Source organism: Hirundo rustica, chromosome 5 (assembly GCF_015227805.2).
Source record: "Hirundo rustica isolate bHirRus1 chromosome 5, bHirRus1.pri.v3, whole genome shotgun sequence".
Lineage (NCBI taxonomy): Eukaryota > Metazoa > Chordata > Aves > Passeriformes > Hirundinidae > Hirundo > Hirundo rustica.
Genome location: NC_053454.1, coordinates 42,613,487 through 42,640,858, shown reverse-complemented (window position 1 = coordinate 42,640,858; position 27,372 = coordinate 42,613,487). Strand labels below are relative to the sequence as shown.

At 36.1% G+C, this 27,372-nt stretch overlaps 1 protein-coding gene across 1 annotated transcript in view; it reads left to right on the top strand.

The window, feature by feature from the left end:
* PDGFC (platelet derived growth factor C) overlaps window positions 1–27,158 on the top strand; it is a 123,831-nt gene extending 96,673 nt beyond the window's left edge. Inside the window, exons 4-6 of the mRNA XM_040064519.2 lie at window positions 19,779–19,986; window positions 25,656–25,873; window positions 26,533–27,158. Of these exons, the coding sequence (XP_039920453.1) occupies window positions 19,779–19,986; window positions 25,656–25,873; window positions 26,533–26,649 (543 nt within the window). The 3' untranslated portion in view covers window positions 26,650–27,158. The remainder of the gene's footprint in view (window positions 1–19,778; window positions 19,987–25,655; window positions 25,874–26,532) is intronic.
* The last annotated feature ends 214 nt before the right edge of the window (window positions 27,159–27,372 follow it).

Genomic DNA, 27,372 nt, shown 5'->3' with positions numbered 1-27,372 from the left:
TTTGTAATTTTTTATTCAATCCATTATTAAATACTTTATGAGCTACTTTTCCTTGATACGTTTGGTTTAAAAAGCCCAAACCATCCTCTGCCAAAAAAATCACAACTGAACAAAAAAAGACAACAAAAAGTCCGCACACAAAAATCCCACAAAAAACCCCAAACAAAAATCCCAAAGAACTCCCATCACCACCTTTGTCTCCCACAAAGTTTTTTTAACAACCTGTATTTTTTATACTTCAAGTACTGCAGAATCATCTAGTTGACTATCCCTTCTCCAATTTTCAGGATCAACATTTTTGAGAAAGCATGCTGATAGCTTCTCTACAAATTCCAAAGCAAATTGATTCTGTCCCATTCTCAAAGTAATGCCCCGCGTAACTGGCACAGTCCGGTTGGTTTTTTTGGTTTGGTTTTTTTTTTTTTTTTCCTTTCAAATACTGATATGTTGTGTCTGACATGGTTGCTAACTGAAAAAGAAGGTAAGCAAATGTACGTTTGATACTAGGTTTCAGGCACCGCCACAGTTTTCAGTTATGCCATTTAGGTGCATTCCTGTTCTGTCCCGATTCATTATTAGTGCCTTAGTCATGCAACTATCCCTTGCCTCACCCCAGCAAAACAGGCAGTAAGTAATTAGAGTGGTGTGTACTGTGCTAAATTTTCTTACTGTGATTCTGGTAGGAAAAGGCAAACGCAGAAATGAAATTAAAGAAGTTGGGATAGAAAATTGCAACTTCTCGGGTTATGGGAGGGTTTGTTTGGTTTTGTTTTAATTTATTTTTCACATGGTAGAGCTCTGATGGGGGCAGTTGTAGAATTTGAGATGAACTCAGCTGTGGAGCAGCTTTTGTGGATGGTTTACTGCAGAATCTACCTCCACAAATCGGTAGAAGCACCACTTTATATTCAGGAGAAAAATTCTTGACAGAGTAATAACACTGTATAGTAGCTTCAGGGTAAGAGTTTGCTTGTGGGAAGATTAATGCGGCATATTGGTAGTGGTGTTAAGACAAATCCTTTTGTTTCTAAAAAGGGATAGATAATAAGCACTATGGGAATACCAAAATTTGCACCTGTCTTGTCTTTGCAGTACCTGGCCTCTGGTGTTACAGATGAGGATTAGGAGCTGTCATTTGTTAGCTTCTATAAGTGCTCAAAACCTTTTTAATGATGATGATGAAAGGTTTGGCTGAAGACTGCAGGATTGTTGTTGAAAAGCTTTCTGTTTTGTTTTCCTGGGAAAGTCTAGAAAATCACAAAGCAGTCACATCTGTTCTTGCAATTACCTTGGGCTAGGGAAGTAGACAAGGAATTCAGGAATGCTGCTCGCATGTTTGCTCCTAGCTGGCTAATGTTGTTGAAGAACTGTAATTGTTTAAGAACAGAATGAAATTTTAAAATCTTGCATGTGGAAATGGAAGGCAGTTTTTTTGGCAAAAGATATTTTCAGATGCTTGACTATTAATTTCACTCTGATTTTGAGCTGAGCAATAAATCACAGGAAAAAAATAGTAAAGATCATTTACGAGGAGAAATAAAATGCTGGGCTTCATATTGGAGGGCGTGTTTTAATGCATGAAAGATCAGGTTTAAAGGCACTTGAAAGGTGGAGATGTAAAAGCAGATGACACAGCTTTTCCAAGAAATTCTGCATGTAATCCTACAGGCACTGTAGAGGTTGGTGGATTCTAATAGCTTCCCTGCCAGCTGCAAAAGGGTTTCTTGGGGGAACTCTGTAATAACTCTACTCTGACATCCCTTAGAGCAGTTTTTGGTCTCATCTGAGTGTGTTAGGAGGATAGGGGATTTTCAGTGTAGTGGTGTAGATAATTAAATCAATATGGTGATTTATTGTTCCGTATCTAGCTCTGGTGACTTTTGGTGGCACTTAGCTTCAGAGTTTGTTGGTAGACAGCTCTTATTCTAAATATTCTTCTAAGAGTGTGACAAGCACCCTTTGAAAATCATGACCATCTTTAAAAAGACAGATGCTGTGCTAAGGAAATTTTGTTAGAAACCAGTATCTTCATAGTTTAGTGAATGGTTGACGTAGTAAATGCAATTCCTGAATTTGAATTTTCAAGTGTTTCATTTACACTATTTTTCTTACTGTGTCTGCATGTGTTTAAAAGGCCACTGTCTTTGAAGCTTGAAAACCCATAACACTTAAAATATATTTGAAAACAAATTTTTGCTAACTCTGTGCAACCAACTCTGAACTTCCCTGTTGACTGACAGAACCAAAATTATTAGATAGCCAAGAGGAATAACATAACTTAGTTGAGCTAAATTATCAAACCCTCTCAGCCATCATCTATGTTTCTTGAGGGGAAAGACTCAAATGCCAAATAATTTTTAACTTTCTAACTGGAAGGACAGTTAGCCACATATCTGTAAACTTTTAATATGTAAGCTGTTAATAGGGTTGCCTGTGCTTATCTTCTAAAATCATTCTGAACTCTTCTGATTTTGTGTGTGCATATTTGTCTTTGGGCTTTTCAGTGTGAGGTGTTCTGGGTAATCAAAAGTTAATAATAAAATACTTCCTGTTCTTAAGTCATCTGTGTAATGCCTTTTTGGTTTGGAGCTCTTGTCTTTTAGTTTAAGTAAGTTCTGTCGTAGATCTCCTGTTTGCCCTCTGTCAATATATATAACTTTAAATACTGTATTTACTTTGTTTAATTGCCTTTCTGCTTAAGAAAATCAGAGGTACCTTTCATGTAGGAAAAAAATCCTTTTGCAATTAGGTGCCTAAAATAACAGTGTATCTTTGTTGCAAAATTAATTTGGAGTTAAGGTTCATAAGAGTGTTTTGAAACTGTTTGCTGGTATAAAAACTTCAGCTCAGCTTTTCACCAAAAATCAAAGATAAATGGTTAACAGTACAAAGCCAATTAAAAATTTTCAGAAAGTTTTTCCAATTCTTTAAATTGGAAAACAAACTTGCTGTTAAAGAGGGAAAAACTGTCTTAAAATTTCCTTTATATAGTTTGATATTTCATCACCTGAAGCATGCAACTTAACAAAGGAATTTGGAAAATCAATCCATTAAAAGATATCAAAATGTGAACAGGACCAACTTTTCTGTGCAGGCCATTTCAAAAAAGTTGTTGATAATTTTAAAACACTTATACCCATCTAAGGAGTATCATTAAACAAGTCATACAAAGCCACAATTTATTAAACCAGTGCTATACAAAAATGCTAATGGATACTTTATAGATAGAACTGGCTACAGTTTTGTGGTTCATATTTGAAAGGGGAACAAACTGTTAAGGTATAGTTGTCATGAAAATCAGAAACCAGATAAAAGTGATTTTAATAATACCATTACTTTCTTAATTTTTCTCTAAATTAGATTCCCTAATAAATTATGAGAGTACAATTTCTTTTGAAAGACTTCTCTATTGTCCTTAGTTAAATGCATACAAAAGTTAATCTCCAAATAGAGCAATTAGAGAATTAGTAATCAAGCAATTAGAAAATCCCCCAAGAAAACTAGGAAGCAACACATCTGGCATGGGGTACAACATGTGAATTTTTCAGTTTAGATTTTTTTATACCCTCCTCTGACTTTGTCATGCACTGTGTTCTGTCCCCAGTTACAGTCTGCCATCAGCCATGGGTTCTTTTAGAGTGGCAATTTCCACTATTTTTCTTTCTGCAGGAAAAAGGTGGCAGCTTGTTTCTGCCAAGTATTGAGGTTCAGAGGAGAAAGAGAAAATAATATTCAAGTTACCCAAAGGATAATAACTGGCAATTGTACAGTACCAAATTGTCATGGTTAGGTCATTTTGCTTACAAAAGGTGTTCCTGTGGGCTTTTTCAGGTGAATAATTGTATTTTAAAGTTATTCTAGCAATGCACCAACTTGAATTTATTATTGCATGCAATTTTAATGTTACTTCTATTCATATACAACACTACTGAAATTTCAATAATAATTATATACTTTCCAATTTATAGGCTTGAAGTCTTTGGAAGTTTTGATTCTAGTTCTTTTGTCATTTACGCTGACTGGTGACAGATTTTTTAACATGCAGTTCCTATTGCCTTCCACAAGAACTATTAGGTATTGTGAGTCTGAGAAACAATGATCACACCATCACAATGATAGTCACATTATTCAATCCTAAATAGATCTTGGTGTTGTTTTTTTGGTTTTTTTTTTTTTTTTTAATATATTAATTAATTGACAAATAATGGTCGCCCTTTGTGTATTTACTACACTGAGATTAATGTTTGGCCCAGCATCTATGTATTCCTCTAATCTCCTAATTAAATGAAGTATACACCATGCACCAGATTCAGTAATGAAGTAGAGATTGCTTGCAGGAATTAAATTTTGATGCTAATCAGGTTAAGAACAGTATTGATGCTCTCATTCTGAGATTCCAGTCAGTGGTTATCCCAAAAAATTGGTTTAATTTTCTGTGGGAGAAGTTGAATTGTAGGAGATAAAAAAGAAAAGAGTCGTCAATGTTTTAGTTGCTTACTAAAGCATCCTCGTTTCTCAGAATTCTCTTTGACAATATAATAGTTGCTAAGGTAACCCATATCTAATACTAGTATATTGTTTGAGAAGATAATGTAACCTGAATTGTTAAATAGCAAAATGTCATCTTCAGATTTCTTAACTGAAATATAACCTTACACAGGGAATTTACGCTCATCTAAATTCAGGCAATTTACACTAAGTTTATGGTGATGTACTCAAAATTACAATTTGTCTTCCCTCCCATTCCCCAAGTGGTTAGTGCTCATGCATCCTAATTTGTTCATTCAAATCCTTGTTTGTCCACTGGGACTGCACAGATAATCTGAAAGATGCAAAGTAGCTTCAAATTAAATAGTAAATAATGAAAGAAGGCTAAGAACATGACAGTACTATCTTCTTGGCAATTAGGTATCTCAAATGTATAAACACTTACAAAAACAGAAAATATTTTCTCCAAATACAAGTCGAATACTTCCTTCAGCAAAGCGTAGCAGTCACCACAGTCACTTTACTCAACTTGTTTAACATTGCTTCAAAAGTGTAATTCATGCAGAACATCTCAGTTATGTTTCATTTTTAGTATTTGTAAACTTCAGAATGTGGTGGGGGTTTTTTTGTTTTTGTTGGTTTTTTTTTTTTTTTTTTTTTTTTTTTAATTTAAACAAGCAGGTCATCTCAGGGAGCTTCATTGTGTAGGGCAGGTGGGAGAAATCTCACCAGAACTAGCCATACAGATCTCTTCAGTGAGTATTCTTGACTGGTGTTTTCCTTGCAAAGCCACTTCCCTCCTCCTGCCCCCCTCTTTTTTTTTTTTTTTTTTTTTTTTTTTTTTTTGGGTGGGGGCGTGTGTTTGTTTGTTATTCTTTTTTTTTTTTTTTCTCTTTCTCTCTCTCTCTTTTTGTTTTTCCTATTCCTGCAGAGTCTGTCCATCATGTCCTAGAAAAACCATACCATGATATATATTCAGTGATGATTAGTTGTAAATAATGCCTTTTTAATATCATCTTAAATTATCTTATTTGGCTTATTTCTGAGATAGTACTTTGTTGGGAATGCGAAAGAGCATTTTTACTGACATTGTGAAGTAGATTTTCTGACTTGGTCAAAAGATAAACTTGTGGTTAGCCAGTATCTTTCAGTCCAACAAAACACTTTGTTTTCTCTCTGTTGAACCCCACATTACACAATGTCTGCAGTTCACAGAAAGTCGTATTTCTTATGAGCTTGAAAATTCAGGTGCAACCAGTGCCTCACGCTTTGGCTTTTTACTTAAACTGATAATAAACCCTACATCTAACCACTTCCTAGATTGCAGTGAAGAGCAGCTTGTGAAACCACAATTAATGTTTAGAAAACCACAGTTTTTGATGTCTCGTGTTCTGTAATTAGCTCCATATATTCTGTATTAAATCATCAGAAGCTGACAGTATTGCTGAATCAGTGAATGGGAAAATAAGAGACACAGGGATATTTTAAGTATATGTGCAAGCAGAAAAGTATTTTTCACAAATACTAATTTTTCAAATGGGTGTTAAAAAGGGTCCATGAGGGGAATAGAATGAAAGATGCCTCTTTAAAAGGCTTTACAACTCTTTTAAAATTATGCTTTTGAAATACAAAATTGAAAAAAAGTAAGGTATAGCAGATAGCAGCAGTTTGTAAATGAGTTATGATTAGTGCAGTGGTAGTGTGCAGCGCTTCCTTTCTTGTGCAGGTGTTTTGACTTTGTAGCTTTCTAGTGCAGTGAAGGTGCAAAACTGGAGTAGTGTGAAAGGAGGAAACCAGATGAAGGTGTGTGCACATGGGGACATCCCTGTAAGTCAGTGTGACTGCTGCACACAGCCTGGTGGCAATGCCTGAATAGACTTGTTTAATATGTTTGTTACAAGGAAGATCAATGGCCTGATTGAGAACATAAAGCAGCATAATTTTCTATCATTTCTGTTGAAAAGAATAACCAAACACAAAAGAATATAATTTTTTATCTATCCATCTATATCAAGATACTTGATCTAGTTGACCATCAGATTAATTAGAGATAATTTGGTCACATCTCTGGACAGTGAAATTTTTGTAACTGAAGATATCGGGATTAATGGAAGACAACTGATTAACTAGCTGTCCTCAGGAGAATGGTATTTTCTCTGCAAAATATTGGATTTGTTAGTATTATGGGTTTATTACTTGGCAGATGCCATCTTTCCTTCTTTACTTCTTTTCTTGTCAGGGAAAGGGCTGAAAAGGAATTGAATGTTCAAAGGAAAATGTGTATTTATTCATTATAGTAAAAGTAATTAGACTGTTTCAAAGATTGACTTCATTTCTAATAAGACCACGAATCAGGCTGTGTGAGTTGTTTATAGTAGTGTCTTCAGATTCAACCTGTTCTATTTTAATGGATTTGTTCATGCTGTAAGCAGCACCAAATTTCATGGGAGACTATTAGAATTAAGCAGTCTGCTTTCAAACCATCTTTGAAGGATCAATTTTAAATAGCTTTGAAAAAGTAGAGCATGGCAGAAATGCATCTACTTTTATTTTATAGCTGATACTAAAACCATTTTCTCAAGTGTGTTATATTACATACTATTTTGAGGTTTCAAAGAAATTGTAAATGATACTACCAAAGGAACTTCTGCTACTCCCAAGGAACCAACTTTTAATAAAAAAAACTGTGGCTCCCTAATTTTCTTGAAGAGAAAGTAGCTAAATTAAAGTCCAAAATAAGAGTAGTTTAATTCTTATTTTTATTAAAGGCTTATGGTTTGACATTCAGCTAAAAAAAAAAAGTATTTTCCTACCAGATACTCTATATTTAGGTATACTGGCATGCAGTTATTTATTTTTATATGTACCATTAATTTACTATATCCAAAGGGTTAAAATATACAAATTGACGAAGAGTTGCTGAGCAAAAAAAGGGTTTGGTTATATATTCAGAAGAGCTTCTGACATAATTAGTCAAAACAGATTTAAATTTAATTTTAATTTAAAATTACTCAGAAATAATTTGTTTCTAAAACTCAACATGTCCCTCAGCATAATTTTACAGATCTTCTAGAAAGATCAAGGTTACCAGGTAGATGCTTTGCAATACAATCACAGAGAAGCAAGGCTGGAAAGGAGCTCAGTGGGACTGAACCTTTTCTGAGCAATTCTCCTGCATTAAGCAGGGAGTAGATACACTAAGCTCATATTTGCTAGATTCTAGTGCTGTTCCTGAAGTCCAGGGATGAAGATTTCAGAGATTCCCCATGTCATGTGTTGCACACTTTTACATTGTATAAAACTTTTTCCAAACACTCAACATAAATATTTCTTGTCATTGATGGCCCAAGGAAGAGCTGATCATCTCATGCTCTTTTGCATGTTTCTTATCTCCTGTCAGCCTGCTCTTGTTGAGATGAAAGAAAATTGTGTCACTTTTGTCATGGTTCATTCTTTTGTTTTCATCTTGCTTTCCTGTGAATATCCTGTTTCTCTCTGCCTGTATCTCACAAGTGCTGGAGATAAATCTGAACACTGTATTTCACCTGAGACCTCTCTAGCAGCTCAATATCTGTTTTTATGATGTTGTTCTGAAAATATCTGAGTGCAATTTGGATTTTTCAAGCAGGATCCCATCCTCTCTTATTCAGGTTTTGGTCTCCTCTTTAACACTGTTTATTCTGCTTCAGGCTCTACTTACGATTTTGTATTTATGCTTTAATATTTTACTCCTAAATGCAAGTGATTTCAAAATACTTTTTCTTAAATTTCTCTTATTAAGCATACTTTCCTGATCAAATTTGAGTTTTGTTGTGCAGTTGCATTACTCTACTTGTGTGCATAGTATATATCCAAGTATAATGAGATAACATGAAATGTTTGATGACACTAAGAATAGATTTATTAGGACAGAGATGAGGTTATTCCTCTGTAAAGTAATGCTTTGTTCAAGGACTTTTTACCTCCAAGGCAGGACAAGCTCTGATTTGCAATGTCTTCTGTACAGGAATGTTGGGTGTGTTCATTTTATTGTGATATGAAATGAACAGAAAGCTGTTGTGGAATGCAATTTAACATGTATATTGAAGGATCAAATTAAAGTAGTGTTCACTGTAGAAGTAATTTTCATCATGTCTTTCACAAATACACTTTTCAGTTGTAGCAAACAGTCATTCCTAGTGTTTAATGTTTGATGAACCTCCTGTGAACATACTGGGATATGTAAACATTTTCTTAAGAACACCTACCCATTTCCAGTGAGGAAGTTCCTAGAGGGAATTTGAAGAGCAGTTCATTCACGGACTCCAAACACTTACTGTTGTTGAATTTGATTAAGCGGTTTTATGTGTTTTGAGTAAAAAGAAAGGTCTACAGACATGGTGTCCTCTTACTATGGCTGGCCATATCCCCTGTCATAGAAGAATGTAGAAAACCTTTTTTCTATTCAGAACAGCTGCACTTATGTTGACTGCTTATTCCTTGTCAGCTACTGTCAGTCAAATAAGAACTAGAGCTTTCTTACAGAAAATAAGAAAGGCTTCTGTAAATCATAAATATAGCAGACACAACTTTTTCCTGCTTGAAATTTAGGTGTGTCTATAAATGTAGTGATTAATAGTCACCATAACCCCATTTACAATAAGATCTGAGCAGACATTCATAGGGCTACATCTACATGCCCACTGCCACCTGCTTGAAGGAATCTCATTTTGAGTTGATTCATTTGGGCACTTAATTAGCTGTCAGTTCAACTACAATGTTATTCCTCCTTTTTGATGATAATTTCATATTGTAAGCAAAATTCAGGTTGTTCTGTTCTGACTGAAGTAAAAGGTGTTCTTCAATTCAACCTTCAGGTATATATACTGGATATGCATAGTATCAAAGTTTCAGGGAAAGAAGCTAAGCTGTGGTGGAATCTTATTCTGCTAAAGTTCAGCTAAATCTTGGAGCCTGGGTCTCTGTACAATAAATAAAAACTGTAAAAAATATATAAAGGTATCATTATAGGTATTGAGAAGAGATATTCTCTTTCTTGCTCGCAGTATTTGCTATATAAAAATTTATAAAGTTTCCCTTCTAGAAGGGAGTGGCAGGCATAAAACAACATTCATCAAAATACAACAACCTAGAAAATTGCGTTTAAATTTCATATTCAAAAGTGAAGGTAAAGGGTTTATTTATAGCAGCATTTGAAAAAACCCACTTCTTATTTAGCTGTCAACTCATGAATTTGAATGTCCATGAAGGAATATTTTAGTGCAAAGTGATGTCACTACTATTTAAAACGGTCACTAAATACCCTGCTGCTTTAATCGCAAGGACAGTACAAGCGCAGAACAAAACCAAAGCTTCCTTAAGAGCTTAGGGTAGAAATGTAAAAAGGTTGTTGTGAGTATATTCAGAAAGTCATCAAGCAATGAAATATTGATGTAGTTTTAGAAGGGTCTCTGTAGAGTTCTACTTTAACTCTTCAGGTGAGAGCAGTATGAGGAGAAAATATCACAGTTTTTGGAAAAGTCAGCAAGTAATCAGTATAGAGTTCTGCCCTGCAAATGGGCCCAAGACTGCAATGACTTCTTAACAATGAGCTGGATCAAGCAGAGAATAAACTTTAAATGTCCTTAAATACTGTGATGAGTGCTCAATAAGGGAGAGTTGAAAGGAACGCACTAAGGCAGGGAGGACAGTTACTACTTAGGAAAATATTTTGTGGTTCCAAAACTTAACCTGCAGCAATCAGCCGCAGTCCCATGAGACTGTGAATATTTGACCACCTGTCCTGCATGTTCCCTCACACGTTCCACACATTGTAAGGATTCACTGCAGCTGCTAATTTCTTTTGGACAGTCCTATGAATATAAAAAAGAAAATGCCATCAGACATGAAGGTCATTATTTCTTAGACACTGGGGGATTTGCCTCTGTAGCACCTTGCTGCAAGCACACGACAAGATCTTTCTTCAAAGAAAGATCTTTTGAGATTGTAATAAGGGAAACTGTACTTCAGTAAATTATTTTGGTATTTCATTTTGCCTATACACAGTCTACCTTCAGTCATTTTCAGCAGGTACTTTTTCCTGTATAAACGCACACACAGCATACCCTTTAAAATGTGTATATAGATGTTAGTATTGCCCATGGTCTGAATTAGACGAAATGTTTTTATTTTAATTTTATTTAAATTTATTAAAGCATTTAAATTGTACAAGACATAACATTATCTACTGGGTTATAGCTTTTTAAACTTGCAGTTATAGCCCGCCCATGTGCTCAGGCATGAGACAGGAACAGCCAGATAGTTTTAAATGCATTTAATAGATTTGGTTTGAAAATGTTATAATGAAAGTTACTCTAAATTTCAGAAATCAAAATATTTAGCAGTTGTTACTAGGATACAAAAGGTAGACTTTTTCTTACGGCAGATATATATATAGTTATATGGTGTGGGGAGAACTCACTCTAAATTTTGTTTTAAAGTCTCTTTTAGAAGAGAGAAGGGTATAAAAAAAAAGGAGAGAGTGCTCACTAAAAATTAAGATTTTGGAAGTAGTTATGATTTAAATGTTACTCTGCAACAAGTATACTTAATAGGAACCCAGACTCTGGGATAATAAAGCTAAAATTAGTTTGTATATAGTGATTTGAAAATTATAAAAAAAGAAAAATTTTTCAGGAAGTAACTCGAGGTTAAAACTGACATACTGATTCAACTTTGAAGTTTCTTGTCTTGGAGATAATCTTTGCCATGACTTGTTCGGTACTATTATCACAGCCTAAGTGTTTGCTTTTTAATACTTCCTGTTCAACTCAGTGAATTTCACCTTCATCAGGTCCTGCTTTCAGAATAGTGACTTTGCCTAATGAGTCAAAATGTGTCCAAGTGTGAGATGTCTTATATTTCTTTGAGTCTTCTTTATAGGATCCTATTCACTACAGTGTCCACAAATTTCTAATGCAAGCAAATACAATTAAAAACCCATTAGAAAGGTAGAAAAAAGGCCTCAGAATTTTACTTCCATTGCAAGTATCTAGCTGAATCTGCAAGCTTTCTGGATTCTGAAGCTTGCAGGGGTTGTATGCTTCATGGCTTGAGATCTCTGCAGTTGCCAAAATGCTGGCAACACAGCTCTGTGTAAGTAGAGTTGTTTATACAATTCTTCTCTCATTAATTACCTGAAAGAATAAATCAGTGAATGAAAGTTCTTACCCAAAAGAATACAAGAGTCACTGGGTCATTTTGTAAAAAAACCCAAATACTTTTAGTAAAGGAGAGGCAGGTAACATTTGTAGCGCTTATGAAATACTCATGAAGTAGCACGAGATGCTTCAATGTGACTTACCAGATGCACTGAAAAAAGAAATAATAACATGCAACTGCATCCAAGAAAGATAGTTGTGCCTGTGTATATATTTCCTAGGAACAGAAACCTCTGAAACTACCATGATGAAGTGTATTGTCAATAAGATCTCCCATACAATACAGTGCTGAGTGTCAGTTTTCTTTTTTCCTTTAAAATGAATTTGTGGGATGTATCACTGATATGTGTGATGACAGAAAAAATCAAATTGCATTTTATGCATATATGAACACAACTATTTATGTACACATACATGATTATAGATATTTGCAGCTAACCAATCACTAAAGCTTTTTGAAAATAGCTTCCAGAGATTATTGCTATTGATGGCATCCTCTGAGAGTTAATGAACTAGCTCTAAATGTGCCAGCTCTGCCTTCACACCTATACTGTCTGTCTCTCACACCTATACTGTCTACTTCAAAAGGTGTCAGTGTGCGTAGACTTCAGGCAAAAAGCTGCAGTTTGCCAGAGCAACACTGATGATTAGTGACATCCTGTGCTATTTCCATGCTGCTAGCTTCCTTGGGAGCACTTTGCAGTTGTTTCCAGCACAATTAGAATTCCAGGCCTTCTCTGTGAGCTGCACGGAAACTCTATCAAGGGGAATATTTAAACATTTTCAAAAAACATTTTATCTCAGAAGTTTAGTCTGAGGAAATGTTATGCTGTTAGTTAAGCTGTAAGACTGTTATCCAATGCTACTTTTGCACATCTTTATTCTTTTATTCCCGCATGTGACAGGCAAAGCAAGAAAGGCACAAATGTGTTCATTTTCCCTTGTGATCTCTGTGATCTTTCTCCTGTTGGTGGTTATGGAGAGTAGAGATTACGCATTATTTGGAAAGCGATCCTCAAACTGCAGTAACAAAAATATGGATGTAGGATTTGGAAAGCCACCTCTGGCTTTAAGATGTAAATTGGTGCAAGGGCATGCCTGGATACTCAGCAAATTAGGTCCTCAGTGAGATAAAAGGAAAACCCTGCAAGCACATGAAGAGAGCCTGAACAAGCTTTTGATAAGAGGCTGTAGCACACTCCAGGAACAGAGAATTTAGGGAGCCTGTGAAAGGCAGAGAGCTGGAGGCCCAGGAAAGTGGGGTGCTGTTGAGAGGAATGACAAGATTTGTCTTTACAAACAAGCCCTGGGTCTGCTGGTAGATAAAACTAGCGCTGAGAGATAAGAGAAACAATGGGAAGGATCCTATTGATGGATGAATGGCGAAGAAGATACTTGCCTTTACAAACAAATCATACCATAAGTTTGTTTGTAAATGAAATTGAATATTGAAAGATGAAAGCAACAATGGGGAAAAACCCATAAATCCCATAAAAATTAAAAATTAGGGGGGGTTATGCATTAAAAGCGGAATCTTAGGCATTTCGGGAAGTCTGTACCTCTCAAGTACCTCAGCCAGTGGGGAAACTGAGAGGGAAATGCAGCCAGGAAATTAGGATAAAAAAGAGGCTGCATCCTCTGATAAACTGAGAGACCCCAAGTTAAATGCCCCATGGCCTCTCCCTTTATTTGAATAAAGTAAAAGGACTCCTCTGTCTCCTTTTTGGACATAAACCTCTGGTGTTCGTGGATTAATTTTCCCAACACTGTCATCCTGCAGTCTGGCTCTCATTTGCAGAAGCATTAAATTGAGGAGTGTCACTTGACTGGCAGAAGTTGCATCCCTGAAGCGAGGCCAGCTGGAAGAGAGGGATGTTTATTTCAGTGTCACTGGAGCTCGTTTGGGCAGACCTACCTGCTCAGCAGCCCCAGGGTGATGTGCCTCTCATGCAACCGTCCTTGCTGATGTGACAGTAACTTCATCTAAAGCAGTTAAAAGTGCCGCAGTGGATGGGAGCTGTGGCAACCTTCGTGATTTCCATCTCTGCCATGTGCAATAAACATCCTCTCCTTATTCCTGGTTTTGGCAGCCTAAATGGATTATCTGCCTCTGTGGCTTTTTGGTTTTTGTGGGTTTTCTTTTCATTCCTTTGCTTAAGCCATAAGAAGAGCATCATGGAAATTGATTTCTCTACTAGGGTGCTTGCACACAGGCCCAGCTACAGATCATCTCACTTCCTTCTGCCTTGCAACTTGAACAGGACTAACACTTTCTTAGCAGTGCACATTGATGTTGCACAGAGATATCTTTATAGATAACAGACTTTCACAAGTGCTTTTTCTTTTGTACTGCATAGATGCAAGCAAGTAGAAGTGTGTGCTTTTTCAGGTAGGTCAGGATTTCTAGATGCTTTTCACACTTATTACTGCATGTACTTATGGGAGAAAACAAAAAGCCATTGTTATGCGGAGAAATTTGTGTCCTCAGGGCAAACTCGAAAGAGTTGGATATCTGCTTTCTCTCACAGCTTCTAATGATGCCAGTAGGAGGGTTACCTGTGATTATAAAGGAAGAAAACAGGCTCTTTATTGTGCGTGGTACAAGAATGTGCATGTACTATAAGTTTCAAAAGCATGTCTTTAAATCTAAGCAGGACTTTGAGTGTTCCTGTAAATTAATTTAAAAAAAAAAAAAAAAAAAAAAAGACAACAAGAAATTCTAAGTATATCCCATTAAAAGAAATATGTTATTTCTTTGAAATTATTGATCCTAGTGGGGTTTCAGGGAAGACTCAGTTCCCTTGAGGTTTTTATAGAGTCCCTTCTAATTTGATTAAACTACACTGATGTTTATTAGTTTCTCTGAAGTGTGTCAACTGATGAATGGGTCATAACTCAGAAACTGCTTGACAATATTTTCTTCGAGACAAGAAAGGAAAACAAAAAGTGGGGATTTCTTTTGTGGGGAGGTAATTATTTTAGACATAGTATTCTGTACTTGTAAGTGTCCTGTCATGCCAAGTATTTGACTCACTTGTTTTTGTTTTTCCAGTCTTAACTGAGTGCTTGCGTTATTAAACATGAAATTCCTTACTCCGGGCGGCAACAACCCAGCATTACTATTTTTTTCCTCTCCTTTAACTGGAAGAGGGTAGTTTTAGTACCTTTAGAGTGTTAGTACTCTTATCCTGAGAAACAGGAGCAAAATAAAGGCTTCTCTTAGGTCATAATAGTGCTTAAGAGCTGATCTTGTGTAGATTGTAGGTCAGTGCTGTTATGTTCTGAATGTTTATCCTTGGAGCAGGTAGTGCAAGGAAAGAACAGATGGATAGTGGCAAACAGGAAAGGTTATAATATCCAGTCTCATATCCAAATTTATACCTGGTATCTATCACACTTCTGGATTCTTCAGGTAAACCAGTAAAGAGTATCTAAAAAACTCGGTTGTATTCATTCTCTCACAGAACTTGTGAGATGTAGGAATTGCCTTTATGCTCATTTTACAGATTTGATAAGGCTGTGATACAAACCTGTATGCTGTGAAATTCCTGGTGCCAGAGTGAATCCAAAATTATTTGTGTTAGCAGCTGCTGTGCTTTCAGCTGTGATGGCTTTGCTGTTGCAGGTCTATGCTTCTTTTTCAGAAGTTTGTTTATTTATGCCTCTTGTTTATTATTCAGTCACATACACAGTCATGCTGGAATAGCAAGAAGATACTACTTCCAGATGCTTTACATTATGAAGGTTTGGCCTTAATACTGTGTTCAGGATAACACAAGAGATATATGTCAGCACAAAAAATTAATCATAAGCCTTCAAGTTAGGCTACATACTAAGCAATACTTTAGGCTTGAACTTAAACTAGATAATTTTAAATTTGTTTGTTGAAGTTTTTGTTCAGATCTGATGCTTCAGTGCGGGTTGACTTCTTATTCTCCTTACAACAACGTCCTACTCTTTTACCTTTGAGAACAGAGACCAGATTCCTTTAATAGGGTACAAATAACATTGGGAGCACCATAAGATGTTTTTTATTCCCTAAATTTCTTCTGGAGCACTGTTATGTGTGATATTCTGGCCTGGACAGTCTTAGTGACATTAGTCTGTATTATTTCAGTCCTTTTTTCCAAGCCCATATCTTTACCTGTTGCCTAAATTTTGTCTATTGGCCTGTCTTGTATGTTTGTAAACAGCGCAGGGGATTTTTGTGTGGTATTTGTTTTGATAGAGCTAAGTGCATATACAGAAATACAATATAAACAAACCTGAAGAAAATTCTGTTTGATCCAACACTAATTGTCATTCTTGGCTGTTGTACAGGCCAGTAGAAGTTCAATGCTTTCTGCTCTGGTTTTCGTCCTGATTTTAACTAACAGTAAATATGCAACGGTCTCTATCTTGGTTGTAAGCATATTTATGCTCATTAAAGTAATTTGAAATTGTTTCCAGGGCAGAAAAACAGAAACCACATTATGTTTGGTTTTTTGTTGTTTTTTTTTTTTTAACTAGAGGAATCACATAGACAACTTGATGTATTTGTCAAATCTATCTTGACAGAAATTATTCATGCTCAGGAAAATAAAATAAGAAAGGTGATCTCAAACCTAAAACATTGGTATGAGTTGAGAATGTGTTGCTATGACAGAAAAAGTGTTGACTGTCAATTAGTATCTATTATAGCAGAGCTTTGAGAACATCACTTCCCAGAAAATGCTTTCCACCAGGAAAGATATTTTGGATAGCTGCTATATTTGGACAGCAGAAATCGCCGCGGTCTTGGCTTGTATCTCCCCTGCCAGATAAATAAATATATGTTAAATCAAAGGTTGATTATTTTTTAGCTGACCTGTTAGGGGAGACAAGAAAAATTTCTGTGGAGTAAATTAGGTGATGCCATCTATGGAATAAATGTCCAGTTGACAGATGGCTGCTTCATTATCAGATCATTATCTCCATCAATGGTGAACAGCAAAACAGCTAGAGATTATCAGTGGTCTTCCTGGGAGGCTTTCCCACCACCATTCTGCTGTGAAATGGCATCTCTCTGTCACCCACCGACTACTGATGTCATAGCACAGCACAGGGACTGCCTTGAGAGCACCAGTGAGTGTCAGGCACGCAGGTGGAGTGAGACATCCAAGTAGGACTGCCCAGAGAAATAAGGATTAAAGTACAACAGGAGTTACTATAAAGGGACTGAAAGGTTTGTGGAAGAAGCATTTCAGCATTTCTGAGTTGCAGCTATGATGTTACTTTTCAGAGTTAGGCTGAAGTTCTGCATTTGCTTGTTCTAAAAGCTGCATACCATCAATGAAGTCGAGTTTTAATTTCTTGCATCAGGTAATTTCTGCTTTCTGCTCTGCAAGTAAAACCTTATTGAATGTGTAAACTCTGCCTATAGATGACAAACTTTGAGAGAGTCAAGTAAAATTATAAATTGTATATAATTCCAATATATAGTTTTAGTCACTGTACCACTTATGCTGTCCTGCATATTCTGTCCGAAGGATTTAAATTATAAAATAATTAGTATCCACTAGCAAGTAAAAACAATGTAAAGTATAATTAGAAGTACCATTTATCTTGAAGAGTTTATTGAATTGAGATTTCATAAAATTTGTTATGTCACAAATTCATACAGCATTTATAGCTTTATTATATCAATTATCTTTAATCTTTGGTACATTTTAACTGTCATATAAATTGACTAACATTGAAGATTATTGGAAAAAACGTTCTTAATGCTGAGATCCTAATGACTTTATTCTAAAACATTTAAAGTTGTATAATTTTGTGGTGGTTTCAATTACTTTATCTTTCTGTTTTGGGCTGCTATGAGAATGATTAGAAAGTGATGGCAAGTTTGTGTTACCATTAAGTGCAATGATTCACCATATTCTCACATTTTGACTCAGGCAAATGCCTATTGAATCCAGAATACCGTAAACTGATGGATTACTTGCTACATATGTATTGTTTAGTGTGCATGCTGTAAGTTGTAAATATGGAAGTAGATTCTAGGTCAATACATTTTCTTCTAGAATCCACCTGTTTTTCCGGCAACAAAAATCCCAGCATAAGACACTGAAGTAAATTCTTCAGCTGAAAACAAAATAGAAGACTTTAATTTTTTTTTTTTAAAAAAGCCTTCAGTTCCTAGTTCTGCCATTGATTTTGTTTTTCACATTAGTAAAAACCTGCACCTTCAAACCAGGAAATGTGGCTGTTATAGCACTGTGGAGAAAAACAGGAAGAAAAATTTTGGAATGTTTATTTTTTTGACCATCTGAATTACAGTGTCACAGCATTGTTTTGCAGCTTGCTAAGTAGCATATTTTGCTAAGAGCAACTATTTAAATTATAGACCAGAATCCGTGGCTTTATTATCATAACATAATAGAGGGATCAACATGTTGCTATTTTAATGCAGGCAATGGAGCAAAAAGAAGAAATATTTTAATATTATGAAGACCACATTCATTCAGAATGGGAAACAACTGTTTCACCAACTCTATTGAAAATGATTAGCAAGATAAAAATATTGTAAAATTAGCAGTAGCAGAACACTTAATCTGTGTTTTATATTATTTTTTGCAAGACTTCCATTTAAAAAACAGCACAAATTCTTCTAGTGGCTGCTTTTCTTGAAGTTGTAGAGAGAGAAAGCCTTGAGGCAAAAAATAGGAAGGCCATGGTGGTCACTCCCATTTGCTGCTCTTTCAACCACACATTTAGCTGAAACCAAAACTGCATATTTAATAGAATTTAGAGGACAGAAAATAAAATATTATTATTGGTATGGGATACAGCTACCACAGGAATGTATATTTTAGAAAACTTCTGCTGAGTAAGTAGTGCTGCAAGAGTTATTTTACTAAATCTTCTTTTCCAGCATAACTGTTACATTTCTCAGCAATTTTCCCGATCATTTTGAAAAGGTAAATGACTACCTACCATCGATGGAAAAAATTACAGTATACACACACTTCACATTACAGTATTCAGAGTGCCACTTTGACACTAAGTAATATGAGGATTTTTAAATATAGATATCTATATAAACACATATTCTTGTCTTTTCCATCCCCTAAATTGGCAGCGTGTTAAAATTTTTCTTCATGTTTCTCAAACGATCCAGATGAATTGCTCTGGTGCAGTACTGTGGACATAATGTCTGTCATAATGTCTGCTTACAGAAAAGCCTAAATCCTAAACTTCAGGTGCTTCAGAAGTAGCTTCCTACTTAGGCTAACCTTCCTGCCTTTTTATTCTTTTGAAAATACAAATCAATGCATAATTTTAAAACAGATTGTAGAGTGAACAGAAACAGTTGCCTCACTTTGCTTGAATTGTCTGTGACTAAGTAGTCCTGTTGACTGAATTTGTCAGTGAGATTTCTGCTGTGGTAAAATGCCTTTTCAGGACTCAATCTCAATATTTAAATACTTTTGATTTCATTTGGAACATTTTTTTCTCTTTGTGAGGGAGAAATAATATTAGTTATGCCAGATGTTGTTATTATTCTGTTCATTATTGTTTAACCAGAAACATAATTCTTAGTACTGTGTTTCATACACAACTGGGTTTTTTTTATCTATAGATGAGAGCAAGAATATTTGATGTCTTTGTACTGGGGTATGTTAATATTTTGCATTGAAGGAAGAGAAGACAAAGCTTGTGGCTAAGTTTCTGAGGAAAGGCAGAATGTGGAATGATTCAGATTTCTAGAGGGGTTTGGGAAATGCTTGTAAATGGGGCCATATTTTAAAACACCCTTTGTTCTATTTCTAAAGTCCCATCCATCACTCAGTGAACATCTTCAAAGGACAGGTGTAGTGGCATGCTAGCTGCGAGGCTGGAAATGTACGAAGTAGGCAAACTCTGCAGTGGGAGTTTGTTTACAATAATTGCTGAAGAATAATTAGGTACTTTTTGACTCTTGTCATTTGTCTTGTTAGATAAACTGTACTTTGGAAACAAGCTATCCACTTATAAACTTTCCCAGCTATGTAACTTGGTAAAGTACAGCACTTCATCAAAGCAGATCCATTAACCCTCTGACTGGTGCTCTTCTCTTGGGTTTGGTTGCAGCACCACACAGAAGCCCCCAGCCCATCGCTGCTCCCCCCATCAGCCTTGCCCTTGGATGTTTTAAACAATGCCGTCGCTGGATTTAGCACTGTGGAAGAGCTTATCCGCTATCTTGAACCAGATCGGTGGCAACTGGATTTGGAAGATTTGTACAGGCCAACGTGGCAACTTCTTGGGAAAGCATACATTCATGGGAGGAAGTCAAGAGGTAAGTTACACTTCTATCTGACCTTGCAGCTTTCTATGGGGATGATTTCTTGACAAAGAATTAAGAGCATTCTTCACCTTGAGTTTTGGTTCCAAGAAAGGAATATGAACAGAGAGCAGATACAATTGTTGTTAGTTGTTCTCACTGTTGAATTCTTTGAAAAAGGACAATAGCTATACTCAAAGGAATTTAGCAGGATAGGGCAGCAAAGGGGAATTTAAAAAAGAAAAAAAAAAAAATAGACAGCACAGTAGTTTCCTGTAGGGAACCTGAGAGTTCTTTATTTCCCTAAAGTAGCAAGGCATCTTGACAAGTTAACATTTGAAATTTGCAGCTTTCTCTTTTTTATGGAGGGCAAAACCTTTTTTTTAATTTGAGGTAGGTAATGTCTTACTATATAATGTGAATGATTGTTTATTTCCCTAGAACTTTTCCAGTCTCTACGTGAAATGAATTGAGAGCAATCACCTAAATGCTTCTCTTTGATGACACCTTAGGAAATACCATGTGTCCATGTCTGGTTGATAATGCAATTGTCAGCTTCATCAGAAGTAAAGTAGATTGTGTTTTCAAAATTTGTAGATCTATTGATCAGCAACTCACCTTTTTCCTTCTACATCTGACACTCATGAATGTCCTGCCACATCCCATTCAGATGCTGCCCACTACTTCAGGTTTATGGATAACGTGTAGATGAATAGCCTTGAGGCAATACCACCTTCCTTGCCCACCATACAGCATGAAAAGGAAAACATATAAGCATAACTGAACAGAATTCCCTGTTGGTGGATGTAAAGTAAAAGGTTATCATCTGATCAGCAAGAAAAGGGAGGAAGTAGAACCCTTCATAGATCAAATTAAGGGTTTTACAGATAATTCTTAGATCAGAGCCCAGAAATCAACATTTGTACCCTATCCATATTCCTATAGCTGTGCACAGAGCAGCTAAATTATGAGCCAAAGAGGAGGAAATATCTTTAAAAGCTCTCAGATAGTCATTTAACACTTCCTTAATTTAAGCGGTTTAGAATTTGCCAAATGCATGCCATTAGCGCACAGTAAGTGGGAGAAAAACAAAATGCAGGTGTTGGATAACATCTGTGTAGACAAAAGAAACTCCCTGCAAGACACATCTCAGAAAGAAACTATCAGAGTAAATCTTTTAAAGACTTCTAATTAGATGCTGGAATAGATTTTTTTCACTGAATAAACATATCATGGTGTTGCCACATTTGTCTTAGAGACCACCCTCAGACTGCATTACTGAGTCTGTAATATAATAGCCTGAGGTGGAAAATATGTCCAGTTGAAATGACATAGGAAGCTATATTCAACAGACAGGAAGAGCAAAAGCTTTTTCTGTTTTTTAATTTTTTTCCCTATGTTATTCTCTCAAGCAGCATGTTTGCTATATTTGGAAACCTTTTTAAGAAATGTTTGTCCAAAGTGCATATCCTAAAATTTTTGGTTTTATTCAAACTCTTTGATTCTTGATTAGATCAGTTTCATTTTTACAGTGCTTCAGTGTAAAAGCTAAATTACTATTTAGCTCCTATTTTCATAAACAAGTTACTAAAACTGTATCTTACTTCATGTAGAGAAATGTCCTCTATTCCTACCGAATAACTTGTACAAAAAGACTATATTTAGACAACCTAAATTCCAGAGAACTTCTGTCTCTGATGTTTTCTCTGGATAAAATGCTTCCAAAAACTTCTAGTCAGGAAAGAAGAAACTCCAAGTTCAGGAGCTTTGATGTCTAAGTATAGTCCTAAATTCTTTTATAGTATTAAGCATGCCTAGAAATAAAATATATTTTGCTGTGAAAAAAAAAAAAAAAAAAAAAAATCCCATCACTTCCCACAGAAATCTATGTATAATCATTAGATCATATTCTGAAATATCTTTAAGGAGGAAAAAAATAGTCCCAATCAAAGCATAGTCCTTAACAGTTGTGGGGTTTTTACAGCTATGAGACTTTTTTTTTTTTAATATACCCCACTTCTTCTTGCTTGAGATTTTGTAACAGCTCCTATTGTAGGAGCCAGTAAGAGATTTACATTCCCAGGAACATCTCCAAAGTGCTTAGGAATGAAAACCATTCTGCTGCTATCTGTGCTCACACACAAGTGCCCCAACTGGAATTTTATTTGTTTCATTGACTTTGAGAGCAGCATCCAGCTGGAAAAATGTTTTGGGAAAGAAGTTTCCTTGTGCTACTTAATACACATCCAGAAGATGCCAGAAAATTGCATTGCCAATTGCATAATGCAATTAATTTCAGGCTGCTGTGAACATGGATTAGTTCAGTTGTGTGGGCCACTGTAAGCACACTCTTGAAATACACTTTACTGTAGGCCTACCTGCATCTACATTTTTTATCCCTCACCTATTTTTATTTTAGTGTTTCCCATTTCTGCTACTGCAGAGCCTTTCACTCCTCCTGAGCTAGTGCTAGACAAAAGAACCTTGACTGTGTCAAACATGATACATGAGTGGAAGCCAAGTTGAAGGAGTGTTTAAATGTTCGCATTATAACAGGTACTGTAACTCAGTGCACTTGGGAAATCCACATAACCTTTTATTGTGGTTAAGTAAACACTTTTAAGGGAATATATACATTCTCTCATCTAGCTTCATGCCCGCAGTGTGTTAAAATAAATTTTGAACAGACAGCTACTCTTTGAAAAAGTAACAGCTTCATTCACACACTTCAAAGAAGTGATTATATAAGCACTAGATAAATTTGCCACAGACCTAATGAAATTGAATTACATAAGGTAGGGCAAGGGTTCATCGTGAGGTATCATAGCAATATACCTAAGTACATTTAAAAACATTGAAATCAAACATGACATTTGCTCATCTCTCCTGGAGCCTGTTGTAGCAAGACAGCACACTGAAAGATATCTGCTAAGAGCTGACTGTGTGTCCTTCAACAGAACCCTTTCAAAATTAATGTCTGCAGGTCTGAGGGGTTGAGTTCAAATTAATTCCTTTTTGTGACAAAATGTATAATATGTTGCTTATTTTAGTGCATTGCCCTTTTCTCTGTAACTACAGCTGGCTGCAGGTATGGAAATTTGTACATTACGCCAAGGGAAATATAGGTTGGATATTAGGAGAAAGTTTTCTACAGAAAGGGTGATAAAGTACTGGAATGGTTTGCCCAGGGAGGTGGTGGAGTCACTGTCCCTGGATGTGGAAAGAAAGACTGGATGTGGCACTTGGTGCCGTGGTTTAGTTGAGATGTTAGGGCTGGGTTAGACTCGATGATCTTGGAGGCCTCTTCTGGCGATTCTGTGTGTGCGAAATTGATGCATTCTTCTGCTGCTGCCAGTAGGCAGGAGGTAATGGAGAAGGACATCACCACCCAAGAATCTCTCTCCCACTGCTCCGTGGGCCTGCTGGAAGATGTGTCAGTGCCCAGTTTCCGCTTTGAATATCTCATGACGAAGAGCTGAGCAGCACATAAGCTTAGCTCCTTCAAATTCCCTGCACCAAGTACCTCAGCCTCTGCAGAAACAATCTTCCAGTAGAAAGTATTGGCAGAACTGGTGCTTCTCACAGTGTGCTTCAGGCATTCTATCCTCATTCAGATGGCTCACTTATTGTATGTTTGAAAACATAACAGAGAAAGAAGTACTCTATTCCTGCCCACGGTCCTTGATTAATGGAGGTAGATACATCTGCCTTTTCAGCAACTCAGCCTAGAGCTATTAGCTTGATCAGAAGGACTTAAATAATATCTGATTTCTCACAGTGAATCTTTCCCCTGGAAGTTTTGTCTCTCTTTTCCTCTGCTCCCTTCTCGACTTTCTCCAAGGAATGCTCTTGCAGTGTGGGAGGCAGGCTGGTGTCCTATCAGTAACTTTATTGCAGTTATTACACACTCCTCCCTCTTAAAATTCAGTTTGTTTATTTAGGAGCCTATGTAAAGCCGATAGTGATGGAATGAAGTGCCCCAGCTTGGCATTTGCTGTGAGTGCAAGCAGAGAAGAGGCTTCAGTGTGTTTAACTGACCTTTCACAACAATAAATCCTTACTTATGGATGCCAGTATATGGATATGGCCTGCAAAAGAAAAGTCTGAAGGAACATGGATTGAAATTCCTTCACAAAGGTCTGCTCCTGGGAAAGCACCAGTGAGCATTTCTGCTAAAGAAATTCAGCTTCTAAATTTTATGTCTTATGTGTTTAAATAGAATTAGGGGTAATTATCTTGCCTTGATAGGCTGAAGTTCTCCTTGATGACCTCTTGAGGCTCCTTACATAGTAGAAAGGAAAAAAAAAGGGAATTTGTCTAGAGGGTGATTCAGATCAGACACTTATTTTAGCTTTATTGTATGTATTTTTATTGATGAATGGATGACATAAAGTATTTTTTTAAGCAGTATTAATGCACTGGGATTCTTTTTTTCCCTTTTTTTTTTTTTTTTTTTTTTTAGCTTAAAATTGGTTGGTTAAAGGCCTTTGTCACTTTGTTCACTGTTTCACTCATCCCAATAGCCACGTTATCACAGGGTTTTCTTTTTCTTCTTATCTTTTTGTTTCTTACTAGAGAGAATAGTATCCCTATGAATTAGACATCACTTCTGTTTCTTAATGGTAGGTGTAGAGAAAAACAGTTCAGATGAAAGATCCTAGATCATGATCATTATAGTCTGACTTCTCTGAAATAAATTCAATTTTCATTGCTTCTCACTTTTTTTCCCCATTCTTATTCATTTTTCCCCAATTTTAACTACTTCCATTCAAGACATGTTAGTTCTTGACTATGCAGCTAAGATGAACATAAAGGAGCTTGTCCTCTTTCAGATCTTTCCTGAAATTGCTGTTCTACCATTGCCATAGTGAAACTTTAGTATGATATAGTGGAACCAGTTTATAGGGAAACTGGTGACAAATATTAATATTTTTAATTTGCACTTCAAGTTAGTTGCTTACAAGAAGGAACTTTTATTTAAGACACTTCAGGAGAGAATGAAACCTAGAGAAACAACAGAAATTCATATATATGTTGCTATGAAGAAGGAGGAGAAAATGGAACCTGCTAATAGTTATGTTGATGTACAATTGTGTGCACTTATTTATTCTGTGCAGAATTCCCTGATGATGACAAATTCTTGAAGTTCGTAGTCCATAAAAGTGACTTCTGCTTAGATATGAATGGTTTCATTTTTTCTCATGATTACCATGTCCTAGCAAAGAAGCAATAGTTGAAATTTTAACAAGGAAGAAGTTTGAATGCTTTATTGCAAGTGAATTTAAAATGTCTTTGAAATTTTGCAGGATTCTTAATTGCTCTGCATATGTGTCCCCAGTCCAACATGGCTGTAGAATAGCAACAGTGGAGCTCAGAGTATTAGCGTGAACAAAGTAACTTCCGCTAGAGTTGATTTGATAAAACGTACTGGAACACAGTGGCCAATTCTTGCTTTAATTTGAACCGATTTTGCCAGAGCTATAAAATAATTGGTAAATATCACTGCACAGAGATCATTCCATTTAAGTTTCCTGGTATTCATGGAACTGCAGTATTATACTTCTGTGCTGAACCTGCACAAAAGTGAAACTTCCCCATGTGTTCTGCACCACTGAAGTTGGTTTGCCACAAATGAACTTGGATTGCAAATCAGGAAAGTGCCGTGTTCCCTTGTCTCTTTGCAGTGGTGGATCTGAACCTCCTGAAGGAGGAGGTGCGGCTGTATAGTTGCACCCCACGCAACTTCTCGGTGTCTCTGAGGGAGGAGCTGAAGAGAACAGACACCATCTTCTGGCCTCTGTGTCTGCTGGTGAAACGATGTGGTGGAAACTGTGCCTGTTGTCAGCAGAGCTGCAATGAGTGCCAATGTGTGCCAACAAAAGTCACCAAAAAATACCATGAGGTATGCACTATTTTTATACTTGCGTGTTTGGAAATACTGAAAGCTAATCAAGGCATTTATTTTGATAAAGTGAATGCTCCAATATTGATGTTTTAATATTTTATTTATTACACTTTCAGTAAATATTTTTTAGCGTTTTAATTAGGTATTGCATTGAAAAAAGTAAAATTTTCCTTGCTAATATACTTTTCTGTGCAAGTATTAATTAATTTCTGAGATATTTACTAATGCAGTTCAGACACATCACAGCCATACCTTTTGTTCTTCTTTCTCTAGTGGTAGATATCAACTTTATGAAGAAACAAATATTTATTCATTTCCATTGCTATAAATTGATGGCTAAAATTATTTATTATAGAATTATCTAATTGGGTTAACTCTACTGTTTGTTCTTAAATAAAATTAAATGGAAATCTGAAACTGAAAGACTCTTCTTTGGTAAAGCAACATGATCTAATCATATTCAACATGATTTAATCAATTTTGTAAATGGCTTGATGTAAAAGCAAAAATAGTAACGAGTGGGTGGAATTATTGAAGAAATTCAGTTTTAATATGCCTCCTGTCATCCAGTGGGTTTCCAATGCAATTCACTTCATAGTCTAGGTGTGTGATGAAGCACTTGCTGTCTTCTTGATGCTTGGCCTCTTCTCCTTCAGGTTCTTCAGCTGAAGCCACGGATCGGTGTCCGGGGATTGCATAAATCATTGACAGATGTACCCTTGGAACACCACGAGGAGTGTGACTGTGTGTGCAAAGGGAATACTGAAGGATAAACATGATTTAATTGTGCTGTTTTCTTTCAAAGCACATTCACTCAATGGCTGATTCTATTATGGGGCTTGTGCATTATCTCCTTCTGTAATCTCAGTTGTTTGCTTTGGGGATCTTCCGTCTTGAAGATACAGAGCTCTAAAAAGAGGAGAAGCCAAACTGGGATTATATGTTGTGTGACAGCTGTTTGGAGGCCCAGTGAAAGGATGGGAGAAAGGCATCAATGAGGGATTTAAAATGTATGTATTGTTGTCCCCCACAATATTCTTGGCAATACATGGATTTATAATTTAGGAGTAAAAAATTAGATTTAGAAGGCTGACATCATGGAGACTTGATCCTGCTGGCTGTCTCATTTCTACAGCTCAAGTACATCTGGCCTCTGGTTGGGAACACCTGAAATCTTTCTGTGTTCAGCTACTCCTACGTACTCTAAATCAAAGTGTTCTCTGTTGTATAAACTTGGGTTAAAACAGACTGTCTTTTTCCGAATTAAATTTAATTTGTCTAATGCTGGTAGGAAGGACTGGATTTTTCCATATGCTCTGGTAAAGCTTCTGCCTTTTAGAAGGAAGACTGGACAATAACGTGAGCTAAGGAAGCAAATATTGAAAAGAACAATGCCTTTATTCTTACTACTATTGCTGATGATTTTTTGTGTGTTATTTTTTATCGTGTACATTTTTATACTCCCCTTTTGACAATATAACTATTTGCTTTTCTAA